The sequence below is a fragment of the Ylistrum balloti genome, unplaced genomic scaffold (assembly GCF_031769215.1).
Source record: "Ylistrum balloti isolate Yb309-2 unplaced genomic scaffold, AGI_CSIRO_Ybal_v1 Utg370432, whole genome shotgun sequence".
Lineage (NCBI taxonomy): Eukaryota > Metazoa > Mollusca > Bivalvia > Pectinida > Pectinidae > Ylistrum > Ylistrum balloti.
In genome coordinates this window covers 174,457-188,597 of record NW_026782290.1, presented here as the reverse complement: position 1 = coordinate 188,597, position 14,141 = coordinate 174,457, and the positions used below count along the sequence as shown (strand labels likewise).

General features: G+C 35.8%; 1 protein-coding gene across 1 annotated transcript; it reads right to left on the bottom strand.

Moving 5' to 3' along the window:
* Positions 1–387: 387 nt before the first annotated feature.
* On the bottom strand, positions 388–11,312 carry LOC132554705 (protein NEDD1-like). The gene is made up of 13 exons (XM_060219016.1): positions 10,979–11,312; positions 10,178–10,272; positions 9,598–9,711; positions 9,086–9,226; positions 8,273–8,502; positions 7,768–7,960; positions 6,579–6,687; positions 5,374–5,457; positions 5,060–5,158; positions 3,947–4,089; positions 2,273–2,390; positions 1,388–2,037; positions 388–1,160 (listed from the first exon to the last, which is right to left on the bottom strand). The coding sequence occupies exons 1-13, from the start codon at positions 11,106–11,108 to the stop codon at positions 1,056–1,058; spliced, it is 2,211 nt and encodes a 736-aa protein (XP_060074999.1). The 5' UTR covers positions 11,109–11,312; the 3' UTR covers positions 388–1,055.
* Between the last annotated feature and the right edge of the window lie 2,829 nt (positions 11,313–14,141).

Below are 14,141 nucleotides of genomic sequence, written 5' to 3'. Positions count from 1 at the left end.
TACCTCAAGATGATTTGACACTTTGGTAGACTTGGCTTAATTGTAATGCTGATTTTAACATCTGACCCTAACAAATGAAAGTCATAAAATATTTCTGTACATTTATGTAAAAATATATACATTTCTGCATCAATATCTTAATTTGTCCCAGTAGTGCTGTTTGAAAATTTAGAAATGTTACAAATTTTAAAGTGAAAAATTTCAGAGCAATACACATTTTAATACAATATGTCTTGGACAGGCCTTTGAGACAAAGTGGTTATCGACCATGGAAACGTAAGAACATTACACAGTCAACACCAGTTTTAAACACAAAACCAGAATAACTTAATCAAAACAATTTTGACAAATCATTACAGCATAAAGGAATTTAATGTTTACTTTCACCATTGAAAAGGCTTTGTCTATGTTGGATTGTGAATTTGTTAAATAACACTAAGAGTTCAAATTAAGAATATGGGAACAGTTAATCAAAGAGGCATTTCTTTAAATGTTACAAGAGACATAATGAAAACTGAGTTTCTTTTTCTATAGGTGGTAGCGGCCAAAATACACAGCCATCATTCTATATCTAAAGGCAAGGATAAAGCAGCTTGTTATGTGGATCAAAACGATTACTACAAAAGACATAGAAAGGATAGATGTACTCCAAAATATTGATCTACCATTTGGTAACTGATCAAATGTTGACTTGATAACAGCAGTGTAGTGACTGGTGGTGAAACTAAACAAAACTTTGTATACCTAATTTCACTTAAGACAGATTGATGTTAATAGGCTTCCATTTTTATGTATTTATGTTGCTAGTGGGTTGTTACATTCAGAAGTATAAAAAGTACCATCATAACTAACATTTCACTTCTATGTTATTGTATCAAATAAGAAATCATACATTTAAAGATTTAATGAGCTCTGTTGATTCATTGAATGCTGTACTGAAAGAAAGAAGAAATATTCTTTATAATTCAAGGCACATCTCTATACATCACAGATGTTTCTGGAATAAATTCTCTCCTAAATTTGTTGGGGAGTCCTTTGTTTTAACTCTAGAAACATCAGAAATGTTTTTTCAGTCGTTTGTTTTCTTCGCGTAGTTTCTCTACCTCAGCCACCAGATCCTGATTTACAGAGTAATGCTGCAACAAGCTGTTTACCTCGTTCTGTAATTATAACATTCGAGAATTAGTCTATAAAGGGGACACAATGTGTAGAAAACCTTGACAATACTGTTGTAATTGAATGGTTTAGGAATACAGTCAAACAAAAGAAATTAATAGGTATCATAAATAGGGACAATTTCAATTCAATGTCCTCATATAGAATCAGTTGTTAGGTATTTCAAAACATGAAGATGATAAAAGATGGAAAATATGCATTTCTGATTTACCTGTTGAATTTGGAATTGGCGGATCATCTCCACCTGTAGATTCTGCATTTCACGATGCATCTGGTCGTAAAAGTCCTCTAGCTCATCACGTATTAAATTCCTTAACACCTGTGTCTGGAAGTTCCCTGCTGGTAAAGCTTGTGGTCCTACCTCCAACTTTTGACCTTCTTCTAAACTCTTGCTTCCATATGCCTGATTTTGTGAACCATAACTTCCCTGCAAGACATTTTCTGAACTTTGGCCCCCATTAAATGTGTCCTGTGAAATTTGACTCCTGTGTGATAGGTTATATGAATCCTTACCCCTATGTGTCAGATGCTGTGAAGTTGCATCTACTGATGCAGAATACACACTGGTCACAGCATTCACACCCTCTGGGGAAGGGAACTGTTTCACTCCAGAGTTATCTGCCCCTGCACAACTTCCTGGTGAATCATCCAGATTTAACACAGGAATGCTTGGTGATGCACTGATACCAGTTGGACGAGATGGACTGACCCTTGGGGCAACCTCTGCTCCAACATGTGAAGGGGTGGAGCGACTAGGACTAGTACTAGACCTGTACACATGAGATTGACCTTGACCTTGGCTCTTTGACCTTGATATACCATTTTGCAAATATGGACTTCCTCCATTTGACATGACACTGTCTGTAGGATAAATCAAATAGAAAGCTTGAAGTTTGGAGTTAAAACCAATATCATTTATTAATGAACATGTAGATGACTTGAGCCATAACTATAAAAAAAAATGAAATTTGTTGTTCATATGAAACTGTTATCATAACATCATTTCATTTGAGGAGTTAGATTAGTCTTTGCTGAGATGTTTCAAGCTAGAAAATGAGGGTTGTATCAAACCCTGCCCACAGACATTTTGATTTACCTTGAATGTTGCGTTGATTACCATGGCTTGCACTGGATGGAGTACCCATTCCAGGAGGCGAAGAAAACTTACTACTGCTGTAGTAGTTATCTTGTTGAGACCTTGATCCATTGACCGTCTACAATATCAATGATACAGTATTTGGCTAAAGAGAAATCAATTTATCAATTTGTGTTGTTGACTTGTGATGTGCTGTGTCTATCTAATCATTAGATTTCTACATTAAAATTCAAACTTGGAAAAACATTTAAACAAGAAAACCTGAGAAAATGAATATCAGTGAGTTAACAAACAAAGGTTTCATTAAAATTAATTAATTCATTTAACTATCAATATATAACACACAAGGTCAGCAAGGCGTGACAACAATAAGAGTGTATATATGCAATATCAAAAGTAAATATTTTGGTTAAGAACATTTATCTCAACATAAATATTCAAATTGTTGATAAAAGAAGCCTATGAAATATCTGTAACAGGAATTATGTTACTGGCTACTTCTGATCACCCTGAATTTTCTGAATAGTATGTATTGAAATCAGAGAAATATGTCTTCTGCCAGGGATTGGAATTTAAATAGCATTAACTATCAAACTGGGATGGATATTACCAGGTATGTTTCAGGAAGTGGCAAGATTTTGAATGAAAACAGGAATAGAACATTTTTTACAACTTGTCAGTCACTTAATCTAATAAATAGTATACACAATAATGTACAAAATAAATTGTATTTAGATAGAGCATATACTGGTATATTGTAAATCAAGAAAAAGGGGAAAGAAAATCACTTTAACAACACTTTCTACCAGACAATATATGTTACTGTAAGAGACAGATATGTTCCACTGGATAGAGCAAGACAAACGGACTTGTTACTCTCTCTGAAACAGGGGTGTACAAAGACAGATTGAGTCAATCAGTTCGACACTTGTTCTACAACCTACCAAACTGTATATAGTACAGGCTGAGACAGGTATATCCTAGGACAGGGCAAGACACACTGTATGTGCTACTGTCAGAGACAGGTGTGTTCCAGGACAGGGCGAGACCAACCGTATGTGCTACTGTCAGAGACAGGTGTGTTCCAGGACAGGGCGAGACCAACCGTATGTGCTACTGTCAGAGACAGGTGTGTTCCAGGACAGGGCGAGACCAACTGTATGTGCTACTGTCAGAGACAGGTGTGTTCCAGGACAGGGCGAGACAAACTGTATGTGCTACTGTCAGAGACAGGTGTATTCCAGGTCAGGGCAAGACAAACTACACATGCTACTATTAGAGAGAGGTGTATTTCAGGACAGGGTAAGACAGACAGAATCACTTTTTTTGGACAATTATTCCACAACCTATCAAACCTTTGGTGTTACTGTCATAGACAGGTATACATATCAGGTCTGGAACAAATCAGTTGACCGATTTCATTCAATTTTTGTTCATAGTGTAAATAGTATTGCTAATGCTGATTGACTGAGTAATATCAGATCAGCCCAACAGGAAGCTCATTTTATACGAAGTTGGGTAAGATATAAATGGGTGAATTTTAACTCTGATTGAAAATTGAATCATTCAACAGTTACTGCCTGTATATTGATTCTCAATAAATTGTTACACCGCTAATACATATTTTCTAGGATGGGGTGTGACAATCTCTTTAAAAACAGTTACACAACCTACCAAACCGTATGTGTTGCTGTCAGAGACCGGTGTGTTCCAGGATGGGGTAAGATTATTGCTGTGGTTGGTGAAAAGTGGAGACACACCAATATTTTCATGATAGTTGCAGCTTCCTGCATCAGCAAGAGGTGAGAAGATGCCACCTGTGAATAAATGAATTGAATATAAATATCAAAGTTCTGGTATGTTACTTTATTGACAAGATGCAACCTGAATATGGTCCATAAAGACTTGAACTATCAATATTCAAGAGCATTTCAAACAATCTCCGCTGTCCTCACACATGCACATGTGCTAGGAAACACTAGCTATTTCATTAAGTAAAATCTATGTACACACATTCCTTGTCCTGATCTATATATATGGATGTAAACATTAATGAACGCCTCTTTTAGGTTTGTTAAAAATCATCTATAATCTTATAATGCATTAAAGAAAATTCATTTCATTACTTCTGTAAGACTCTCATCTTCTGTCATCTTTTGTGATAAAAAAACATATCAGGTAAATTTTAAATATAGTGTTTGCTACACTAGAGACCTACATGCCCAATACAGACCTGTCATGTATATACCCATATACAGGTCATTTTTGTTGCTTGTGGCACACCACTCACCTCTCACAGAGATTATTTACTCAAGAGACCAAGTAACAAAGGGTCCAATTTTATTAGAATAAATGTCAAATTAAAAATGACCTTTATAATCACCAATCAGCATTTAATATGCCTATGCCATTCTCTATTTATTCATAAATACAGGACTTTTCCGTTTAAATTTGAACCAGTAAAATTGATCAACCATTCTTACCAAGCTGTGCAAAGTGTGCAATCCCAGTGTACAGTTATACAGAGGATGTTGTATTGTGTGTGTGTGTGAGATGTATGCATAATTTGCTGATGATGTATGCACAAAGTGTGCACTAATTTTTTGGTGCATTATACAATACAACAACTGTACCTTTACCTGTTTAAAGCTTAAAACAACATAATCTGAAATGTTTTAAATACATAAACACTGAATCAAAACACAGAATTCAGAATAATTCCTGAATGCTGACCATGTATTGGGTAATTAGAAATCAAAATAAACAAAACAAGCCGGAAGAACTTACTTGATGACTGATTGTCCTGACGGAGGAAGGATCCCAGATTTGAGCCAGAATTTGACATTTGCTCTGCTTCTCGGTCACTATACCCAGTCAGTGAGTTAGCTACAACAATTTGTTAATATCGTGGGTTCTCTTAATCTACGAATTCACATGTCCACAAATTGTTGAAATTAGTATAAGTAGATTTCTTGAGCTCAAACAAACAAGAATCCTGAAGAACTTTATTCCTGACCTTGTACTTTTAAACCCTTACATAATATTATGACAGGGGAAAGGTTGCTGCCAAGATTGGTAATAATGTACATAGTGATACTTACCATGGGAGTCCTTGACAGGAGAAAAAGTGTCATTGTCAGGCAAGCTCCCATCCATCCTTCTGGGACCATAATCTGTTTTCTCAACTGTAAATAAATATTTTTCAGAGATGTAATTTTTTTCCCCAAGTGTTTCAACAAGGTACACCTCAAATCTGCATCTGTTACACCACCAGTAATTACTGGAATGGCAGCGATGAACATCACATGACATCCACTTATCTTTTATCAAATATCATGGCTTGTAAACTTTAATCTGTGTCCAGTTATTAACTAACATTATAACAGAGCCAATGATAGTAAGCTTTCCCAATCCCATTGTCAAGTAACTCTCTTCGTTGAAATGTGTGAAATTTTGTTGCGGGGGTAAAAATATCTGTACAGTACAGGTAAATGTTCGAATCATGAGGTGTCAATGACTGTATTATCATAGCACACAGTTCGTGATAAAACTTTGATACATCAAAAAATTTCAACCATTTCAGTTTGATTCCTAAAAGTTTTACTGTATTGTAACAAATACAAATAGGGAAATAAAGCATATAAAAAAGGCAATCAAGTTTGAACAAAACAAGCTGAAAACTGATCATGAGAAAGCCGACCTGCTGACAAGATCAAAATGATGAAAATAACAACAGGCGTTCCTTCTCTGGAAGTTTTAGCTATGATTGTTATGCTTGAGGAAGTTGTTGTCTGTTGGCTTTGTATTTATTGTACTTTTGATGTTTGAGGATTTGTTGGAGATTGAGGATGCTGTTGTCTGTTGGCTTTGTAGTTATTGTACTTTTGATGTTTGAGGATTTGTTGGAGATTGAGGATGCTGTTGTCTGTTGGCTTTGTAGTTATTGTACTTTTGATGTTTGAGGATTTGTTGGAGATTGAGGATGCTGTTATCTGTTGGCTTTGTAGTTATTGTACTTTTGATGTTTGAGGAGTTTGTTGGATATTGAGGATGCTGTTGTCTGTTGGCTTTGTAGTTATTGTACTTTTGATGTTTGAGGATTTGTTGGAGATTGAGGATGCTGTTGTCTGTTGGCTTTGTATTTATTGTACTTTTGATGTCTGAGGAGTTTGTTGGAGATTGAGGATGCTGTTGTCTGTTGGCTTTGTATTTATTGTACTTTTGATGTTTGAGGACTTTGTTGGAAATTGAGGATGCTGTTTATCGAATAGAAACCCATCTTACTTCTGGTGGTCTTTATAATTACCTGTGATGTTAGAGGAGTCTGCTGGAGCTTGAGGGAGCTGTCGTCTATTGGGTGGCGACACATCCTTACTGTTGGCAATCTTTGACCCACTTTTACTCAGAGACTCAGACTAAGGTAGAAATACAGTAAAATTATCATTGAGTCATTTTACTAACAGTCTTATGTCAGCTATTAAGGCTTCCCATAAGAGGAAGTCCTAATTCATTTGGGTAAGATCAATACCAAAGGTACTTCCTGAAAGTTACCATGTGAAATGCACAATGTAAAGTAAAATGTTAACAAAACATTATACAATCACTTAAGTATAAAGTATTTCATTCACATCTCAGATTTTGCCAACTTAAAGAATAAGTGATTTCTGCTTTTGTTAACATAAACATGTGCAATTTTTGATTTTGGAAAATATTGCAGTGCTTTCTGGAAACAGAGATAACAAAGATTTTCACAGAATGAACTGATCTACATATACATCTTTTACAAGTAAAACAGACTGAAGATTTATTGAATTGATGACACCATTTAATATATATAATCACTTTAGGGAAATATGTAAAGACTTAGGAAACCTCTATGTTTCTCTCTGATAAGGTAGAACATTCCCAAGAAATAGGGTGTGATGGTTGATATTGCCTTAACTTTATTAAACAAAGGAATTCATGGGGTTTTTGTTTTCATTCTTGCTTGATCAAACGTATGTCTCCATTTTCTTGTATCCCTATTTTCAGATGTATACTAATGGAAAAAAAATAAAATAAATAACTGGTCAGTAGCCGATGATGAAGACTTTGCATAAGTTCGAACATCACATGGGAGACCCCTTCATGCTTCTCGAAGCAACAAAGGTAAAATGTTCTGTTCAAGGATGTAACAAAGACAGCACAGAGACAATCCATGATGCAGTCTCCTGGGAAACACAAACTGTCTGGAGTTCGGATCAAACTACTGACCACAGATATTAACCTCAGATGTTGTAAAATCCTATGGTCAATCAACTGAGCGATAACTGCCCCTTCTCTGAAAGCACCACAAGTGCCAAATTTATCACAGTGTCACATAATACTATACTTAAGAGGACATAGGGAAGAATATGGTCACTAAAGATCATTCTCAACATTATTTTCAGGTTTTCAAGGAAGACTGTCTATTTGTACTTCATGCAATACCTGTATTGTTCGCTTGCAGCACTTACCTGTATGTTGTTGGTGAACCGCAGACACTGGACTGATGACTTATGGGCATTCATGACTTTAACAGGTGTGTCACCTTGGCGAAGGTCATAAATGTATATTTTGCCACGTGTAGATCCAACGGCAACTGTTGCACCATCAGGCATTACATCCACAGAAGTGAGGGGACTTTCTGCTACAATCACCTTTGGATACCTGTAAAGATTTTACAACACAAGCTAGTGGACTTCCTTAAAATCACCTTCAGATACAACAAAAGTTAGGGAGCCTTCTGCTTCTACGTTATATTACTTTTAAATATAAGACAAGTTAGGGAGATTTATGCAGACTTTCGCAGCTGGATACGATATATGGGATGTGGTATCCACACTGACAAGGATACAGAGATAACAAAAATCTCTCCTTAAAATCCTCTTTGATCAGCTTAATTGCAAGTAGTTGTGATAACAGGAAATGAAGGTAATCAGCCATATGAGATCAGCAGTAGAATACTTTATAAAAACTCACTTCTTGCCTTCCAGATCATAGCAGATAATGCGCTTGTCAAGGCCAACAGATATAAGGAATATTGCGTTGATGGGAGAGAAGTTAATGCCAGTGGCAGGTGCACGGTGGGCATCACTGAAACTGTGGATAAGACGACGTGTGTTGGTATCCCACAGGTTAACAGCCCCATCATCTGATGCTGAACCCAGTAATGACTTCTTAAAGTGACTGTATTGAATCTCCTTAACAGCCTGGAAAACACAGTTATCAACAAATACAGATATTTCATAATGCATTGTACTGCTAGGTCCTCCTGAAAACTGACATACAAGGTATAGCTACTAACCCCAAACAATCATTAATATGTGTATACCTGCTTCAGTTTGCCAACAATTTAGTGTGTAGTTCATTTGTTGTTTTTGTTAAGTCATTTTTAAAAAGCAAATTCTGGAAATGATATATCTGCTGCTGGAATACAACAAATTCATACAGTTGGTATATAAAAAATACATTTTGTTAGATCCAATTTTCCCCCCAGTTATCATTTTACAAGACAATTTGCAAGAACTCCTCTTCCTGCTCAAGTTTTTTTGTAAATTTGTGTTATCAATTTACCATGCATTATAAAAAATTGAATAGGGGATTTTAGAAAAACACCTGGAGGTCATGGAAAAAAAACAGAAGCACTAGATTTCATAATCTCAAAGTGAGAGAAAAAAAGAGGTACAGGCATTTTGTTGACAACAATTACACTACTGCTTCATTTATTGTTGATGAGCATTAACTACAAAAATATTAAAAATATTCTTAAAGTGGAGTTTCATTTAATTTTACCTGTGCCTTAGGAGCAACCATTGGACTGCAGCCTTGTCCCGATACAGCATTGTACACAATTATCTCCCCTGTGTCAGAGCCTGAAGCGATGTACGTATCATTCCAGTTAAACTTAGCACATGTCACCGTTCCAGTGTGGCCCTGGAAAATCAAGACAGCTATTACAATGCCTGTGGCACATTTTTTTTCAAATCTCATTTAGATACAAATAAACATTTGAGTATAGTATTCATGATCAGAGGTCAAAAATCATGGCATTATAACAAGAAGAAATATCATCAATATTAAGACAATTTTACATAAAGAAAAATATTTTTGACTTAAAAAATGAATGTAAAAATTGTTGAGAAAACCTACCACTAACTTTCCCACCTATTTTTGCAGCTTGTATCAAATCAAAATTTTGTTTTATGATCATATAATAAAATTTTGTGTCAGGACAATTATTAAATCAACCAAAAAAATTTGGTTAAATAATCTGGAGATTCTACGAACAACAACTTAGTCCAGACCTTGTAAGTTTTGCGTAGACTCCTCACTTTAAGGTCCCAAACACTGATGGCCTGGTCAATTCCACTGACGATATAGCGAGATGTTGAATTAAAATCCAAGAAACCTCTTCCAGTCTATTGAAGCATAAAGAAAGTCTTTAATAAGTACATGTATAAGTCAAAACCTTTATACAAGCAGAAAATAAATATATAAGCGAATAGATACACTACTTAAAAACAGATATATACAGGTTTGCTAGCCAAGTCTAACAAAACTGCAGGGGTCAAAAGTCAGAGAAGCAGAAAGTTTACTTTGTAGATGTAGGTCACAATGAGTATTGTAGACAAGAAACTTTTTACAACAAAAAAGTTCGAAAGAAAGACACATTAGTTTACAGTCATTTTGATAATTGTTTACCAATAAAGGTAGTACATGAGAAATGAAGTCATTATGATTTATCATCAAGAAACAAGCATATGCCTGGTAATACAACATAACAAGTAATGCAAGGGAGATGGTTGCATAGGTATTGCAGATAAAAATGTAAATATTATTTAAATAAAGCCCTTTTTCTGGTGTAACCTTGTTGTATATACTCACCACAAATTTTAAATCAAGTATTGATACGGATGAGTTTTTCACAGCAGTCAACGAGAGCTTGTCACTAGAATTTGACACACTGGATAAATAACTATCTGTAAACTTTTAAGGAGCACAAACTCATTTGTGTATTTACTTATATCTATTACACCGGACGGGTGGAGGCACAACATCCTGCAATCGATAAAATCCGGTAAATTCTTTCTAGAACTGCCATGGATACCTAAAGAATACAGAGTCCTCACTAAATGAATGTAATATCTATTGCAGTTATGTGTTTTGTGTGTTTGGTAAAACATACATGACCTATTTCACATTTACAAAATGTCCTTCAACTCAATTTCCACCATACTATTTATCACAAATTTACTGTCCAATAACTTAACAAAATAACATAAATTAATTCTTTGAATTAACTTGTGCAATGAAAATATACATCCCATTCATTCGTGTCTGCTTACCTAATTATATATTATAGACTTGTGAGCAATGAATCAATGCTAGAGTTTGAACTAAAAAAAATCCTGATTCTCATAGAATTTTTATGCCAATTATTTCTGTGTACTGACTTAATTTTATTTGGTGTATGATGACTAGCCCTGTAGCACCAGTAAAATATCTGCAGCTGAAGTAACATGTGTCCCTATCAATTTTGAAAAACATGCTAGATAGTTCCTCTCTGTTTTGTGTTGGTTGATAACTAGTAAGCCGGGACAGGATAATCGTATCAAATAAAAAATAAAAATCAATACATTAATTTTCAATATAAAACCAATATTGTCATATTTTCAAAAAGGATACTGTCATGACTCCAGCAAACTTTGGAAACGTTGTGATCGTGAGGATTGAACTGTTGTACCAGCGAAAAAGACGAATCGACATCCCATAGTTTGATATCGTCGCCGGCCGACGCCAGCTTCATCCCACTCATAATGTACGGAATCAATCGAACATTAAATATCAACAACCAAGATCTTATTGAAGTAAATCACGGCCATTTAAATGTCACAAGTGTATCAATAACATCGTGTTGTCAGCTGTCATAATACAAACGGTGTCAATATCAACATGTTGTAAAAACGTAAACAATGTCAACAGCAGGTTCTAAACGAGACTTGCGACAGTTGAAATTTCAAAGATTCACAACATGTAGTCTTAATGGCGCTTGTCATTCAACATTAACGCCGTTATTTCACATTGCAATGCAAAATTATCGATTGAATGTGCAATTTTGTTCACAAATTATCCCGCGCAACCTCCATTTTCTTGTCTGGGTGAAAATGAGGCTGATAAAGTCAGTTCATATCTTTCAGATTCACAAATTATTTACGAAACGAATACATATGAGTATTTTAAAGTTGATATGTAAATTACACAACAAAATGAAAAATGAATAATTTTCTTCACACCAGTAGAAACAATCGTCCTTAATGACCTTTGATGCAATCGCACCAGTTACTGTAGCAGGAAACAGATCAAGAATCTACCAGAGGAAACAACTTTTTACGCCTTTTCGGCGAATGCCCCGAAACCCCGGAAGTGCACTTGTAGCGATACTTGTACGTCAAAGGTCCCAGCTGGGCTATGACGGCGAGTACCTCTCTACTAACTACCAAACATGATAAATATATATATGTGAAAATAATCCATTGATGTATCTTCAGTTATGATAATTCAGTGTCGGTGGATACGTACATATAGATGGCCAATAGCTGTCTCTGATAAACATTGTATAGAGAATGCATGGGCCATTTCTTTAGTTAAAAAAAACGTATGTTGGAGATGGTGAAGAAAGACTAAATTAAAACTGTTTTCCGTCTCTGCCGAATACAGCAAAAATATGTGTGACCGCTCAGATAACGGCAGCACAGTTATAAGACTATTTAAGAAATTTTCTTACAATTTCATCTGACATGATAACTGATTTTTTATACCTAAGAAGAGACCGAGATAAGCGACTGATGTAGAGGAGTCTGTCGTGTTTTTGATTTCCACTTCTCGTGGGTGTATCAAAGATGGACATGGCCAATAAATTTCTTTTTATCTAAAGTGAAGACGTCATCAATATAACTAAAAGTGAAATTAAAAGCTTTGTAAGGTCTAGTGTGACCTGGTTTGATAATCTCTTCGATAAAAGATCGATTTTTTCCATATCACGTGATATCCAAAGTGATGTATCAACGCTAGAAAATAATGCCCTTAAGTGAGTTGTACCTATGGATGAAAAGTGGGTCCAGCATTTCACCCAAGAGGACAATCAGCAGTCTAAACTATGGAAGCACCGTTGGTTCACCCCGCCAAAGAGAGCAAAGACTGTTCCATCAGCTTGAAAGATCAATGACACATATTATGTTCCATTTCTTCAGCAGTTAAGAGAAAATTGAAATAAAAATATTAAATTAATGCGCCGTGGAAAGGGACAATGCCAGTGTTCCCAAGTCTGTCACTGCAGTGACTGCCATTAACGATTGCGAATTTAAATTGATTGAGCATCCGCCTTACTTGTCTGATCTCGCTCAAGCAGACTTTCACCCTTTTTTTTCGAAATTAATACATGGTGATTTCCGGCACCCACTTTCGGTCAGATGATGACGTCATATATGCAGAGAGAGGCTTTCTGAACTGCCATGAAAATGACTTCTTTAAAAGTGACATTTAGGCCCTAAAACATCACTGGCAAAAGTGTATATATACTAAAGTGGATTGTGTTGAAAAATAATGCAATATGTCCTCCAAAAGTCAAACCCATAAATATGAGGCTCACAACTTGCCAATCAGCCCTCGCATGTAAATCTTCTTCCCTTTTTCTGGTTTCAAGTCTTCCAAGACCTTATGTAACACTTCTCTGATGCCGTGTACTGGTGACATAAACTTAACATCCCTGCTGTATGTTAGCGCCGTGCATGTCATAAAGTGCGGCTAATTATGGGTCACGCCTTGCAGAACAGGTGTGGTTTCCGAGATGCCGTAGTTTAGGAGACCTTTGGGAGACCAGGAATACGATATGATGCATTCTACTGCATGAAGTGTGGCGTTTTCTTCAGTGTTTTTACTAGCGGGACATTAAAGAGACTAAAATAGATTCTCTGTCCTCAATGCAACACTAAAGCTTAGGATCTTGATGACACCAGTATGCTGGCTGTTGTTATCTTGTTTTCAGAAGTTTTCAAAAATGTGTATCAGAGTATCAGAATTTATTTACGCCATTGAAAACTTGATGGCGGATACAGACGACAAATACAGTGCAAGCACGGCGTCAGTGAGGTAACCTGACGAGAGACTCTGAAGGAGAAAGGTCTCTTTGAAGATTTGAAGATCACAAATTCCAATAATTTTCTAGGGTAACAATGAAGGCAACAGGTGTCATCAGTATTTTGACGTCCTACCCACCGCGATATGTATAGTATTGTTAGATGAAACTAGCCTAGTAGGAAGTTGAGCCCTAATATCATATATGTACAATGGAATGAAAGGTCGATTGGAATTCTGACCTGTTTTGTTCAAACTCGTACCAAATTTCCACCTATTGATTTTTACCATCGATCTCCTCGGACGTCTTTAAACCTTGTTGGTGAACTGCAGGTCCTGAAATGTACGTCATGTCCCCAACTGCCTGATTGTAAGAGGCGATTAAACTTGGGATCTAGTTTTCCTTCTGTTCCTTCTTCCTTACATCTCTCGTGACACTTCCTGAATAATTGGGCTTTAGTTGAACCAGGGACGTATTATATGTCCCTGGTTGAACGTTCGCCCATATAAGGAAGGATTTCCACAAACATCGTGTATTTATAAAATGATAAACAAATATCCTTACATATCATATTATTGCATTTCCAAACTATGGTATTCACATGCTGCAGTTGATTCAATATTAAAAGACCTGTTCTCATTATCATGATTTTCGTGCAAGAAGTCGTCAAATTATAGAGAAAAAACAATGCCAACATGACAACATAATTATAAT

Coding starts and splice junctions, on each gene's coding strand:
- LOC132554705 (XM_060219016.1), bottom strand. CDS start 11,108: ATGAGTGGGATGAAGCTGGCGTCGGCCGGCGACGATATCAAACTATGG. Junction 10,273..10,978: donor AGTTTGCTGGAGTCATGACA/GTATCCTTTTTG, acceptor AAAAGTTTACAG/ATAGTTATTTATCCAGTGTG. Junction 8,503..9,085: donor TGGTTGCTCCTAAGGCACAG/GTAAAATTAAAT, acceptor TGTGTTTTCCAG/GCTGTTAAGGAGATTCAATA.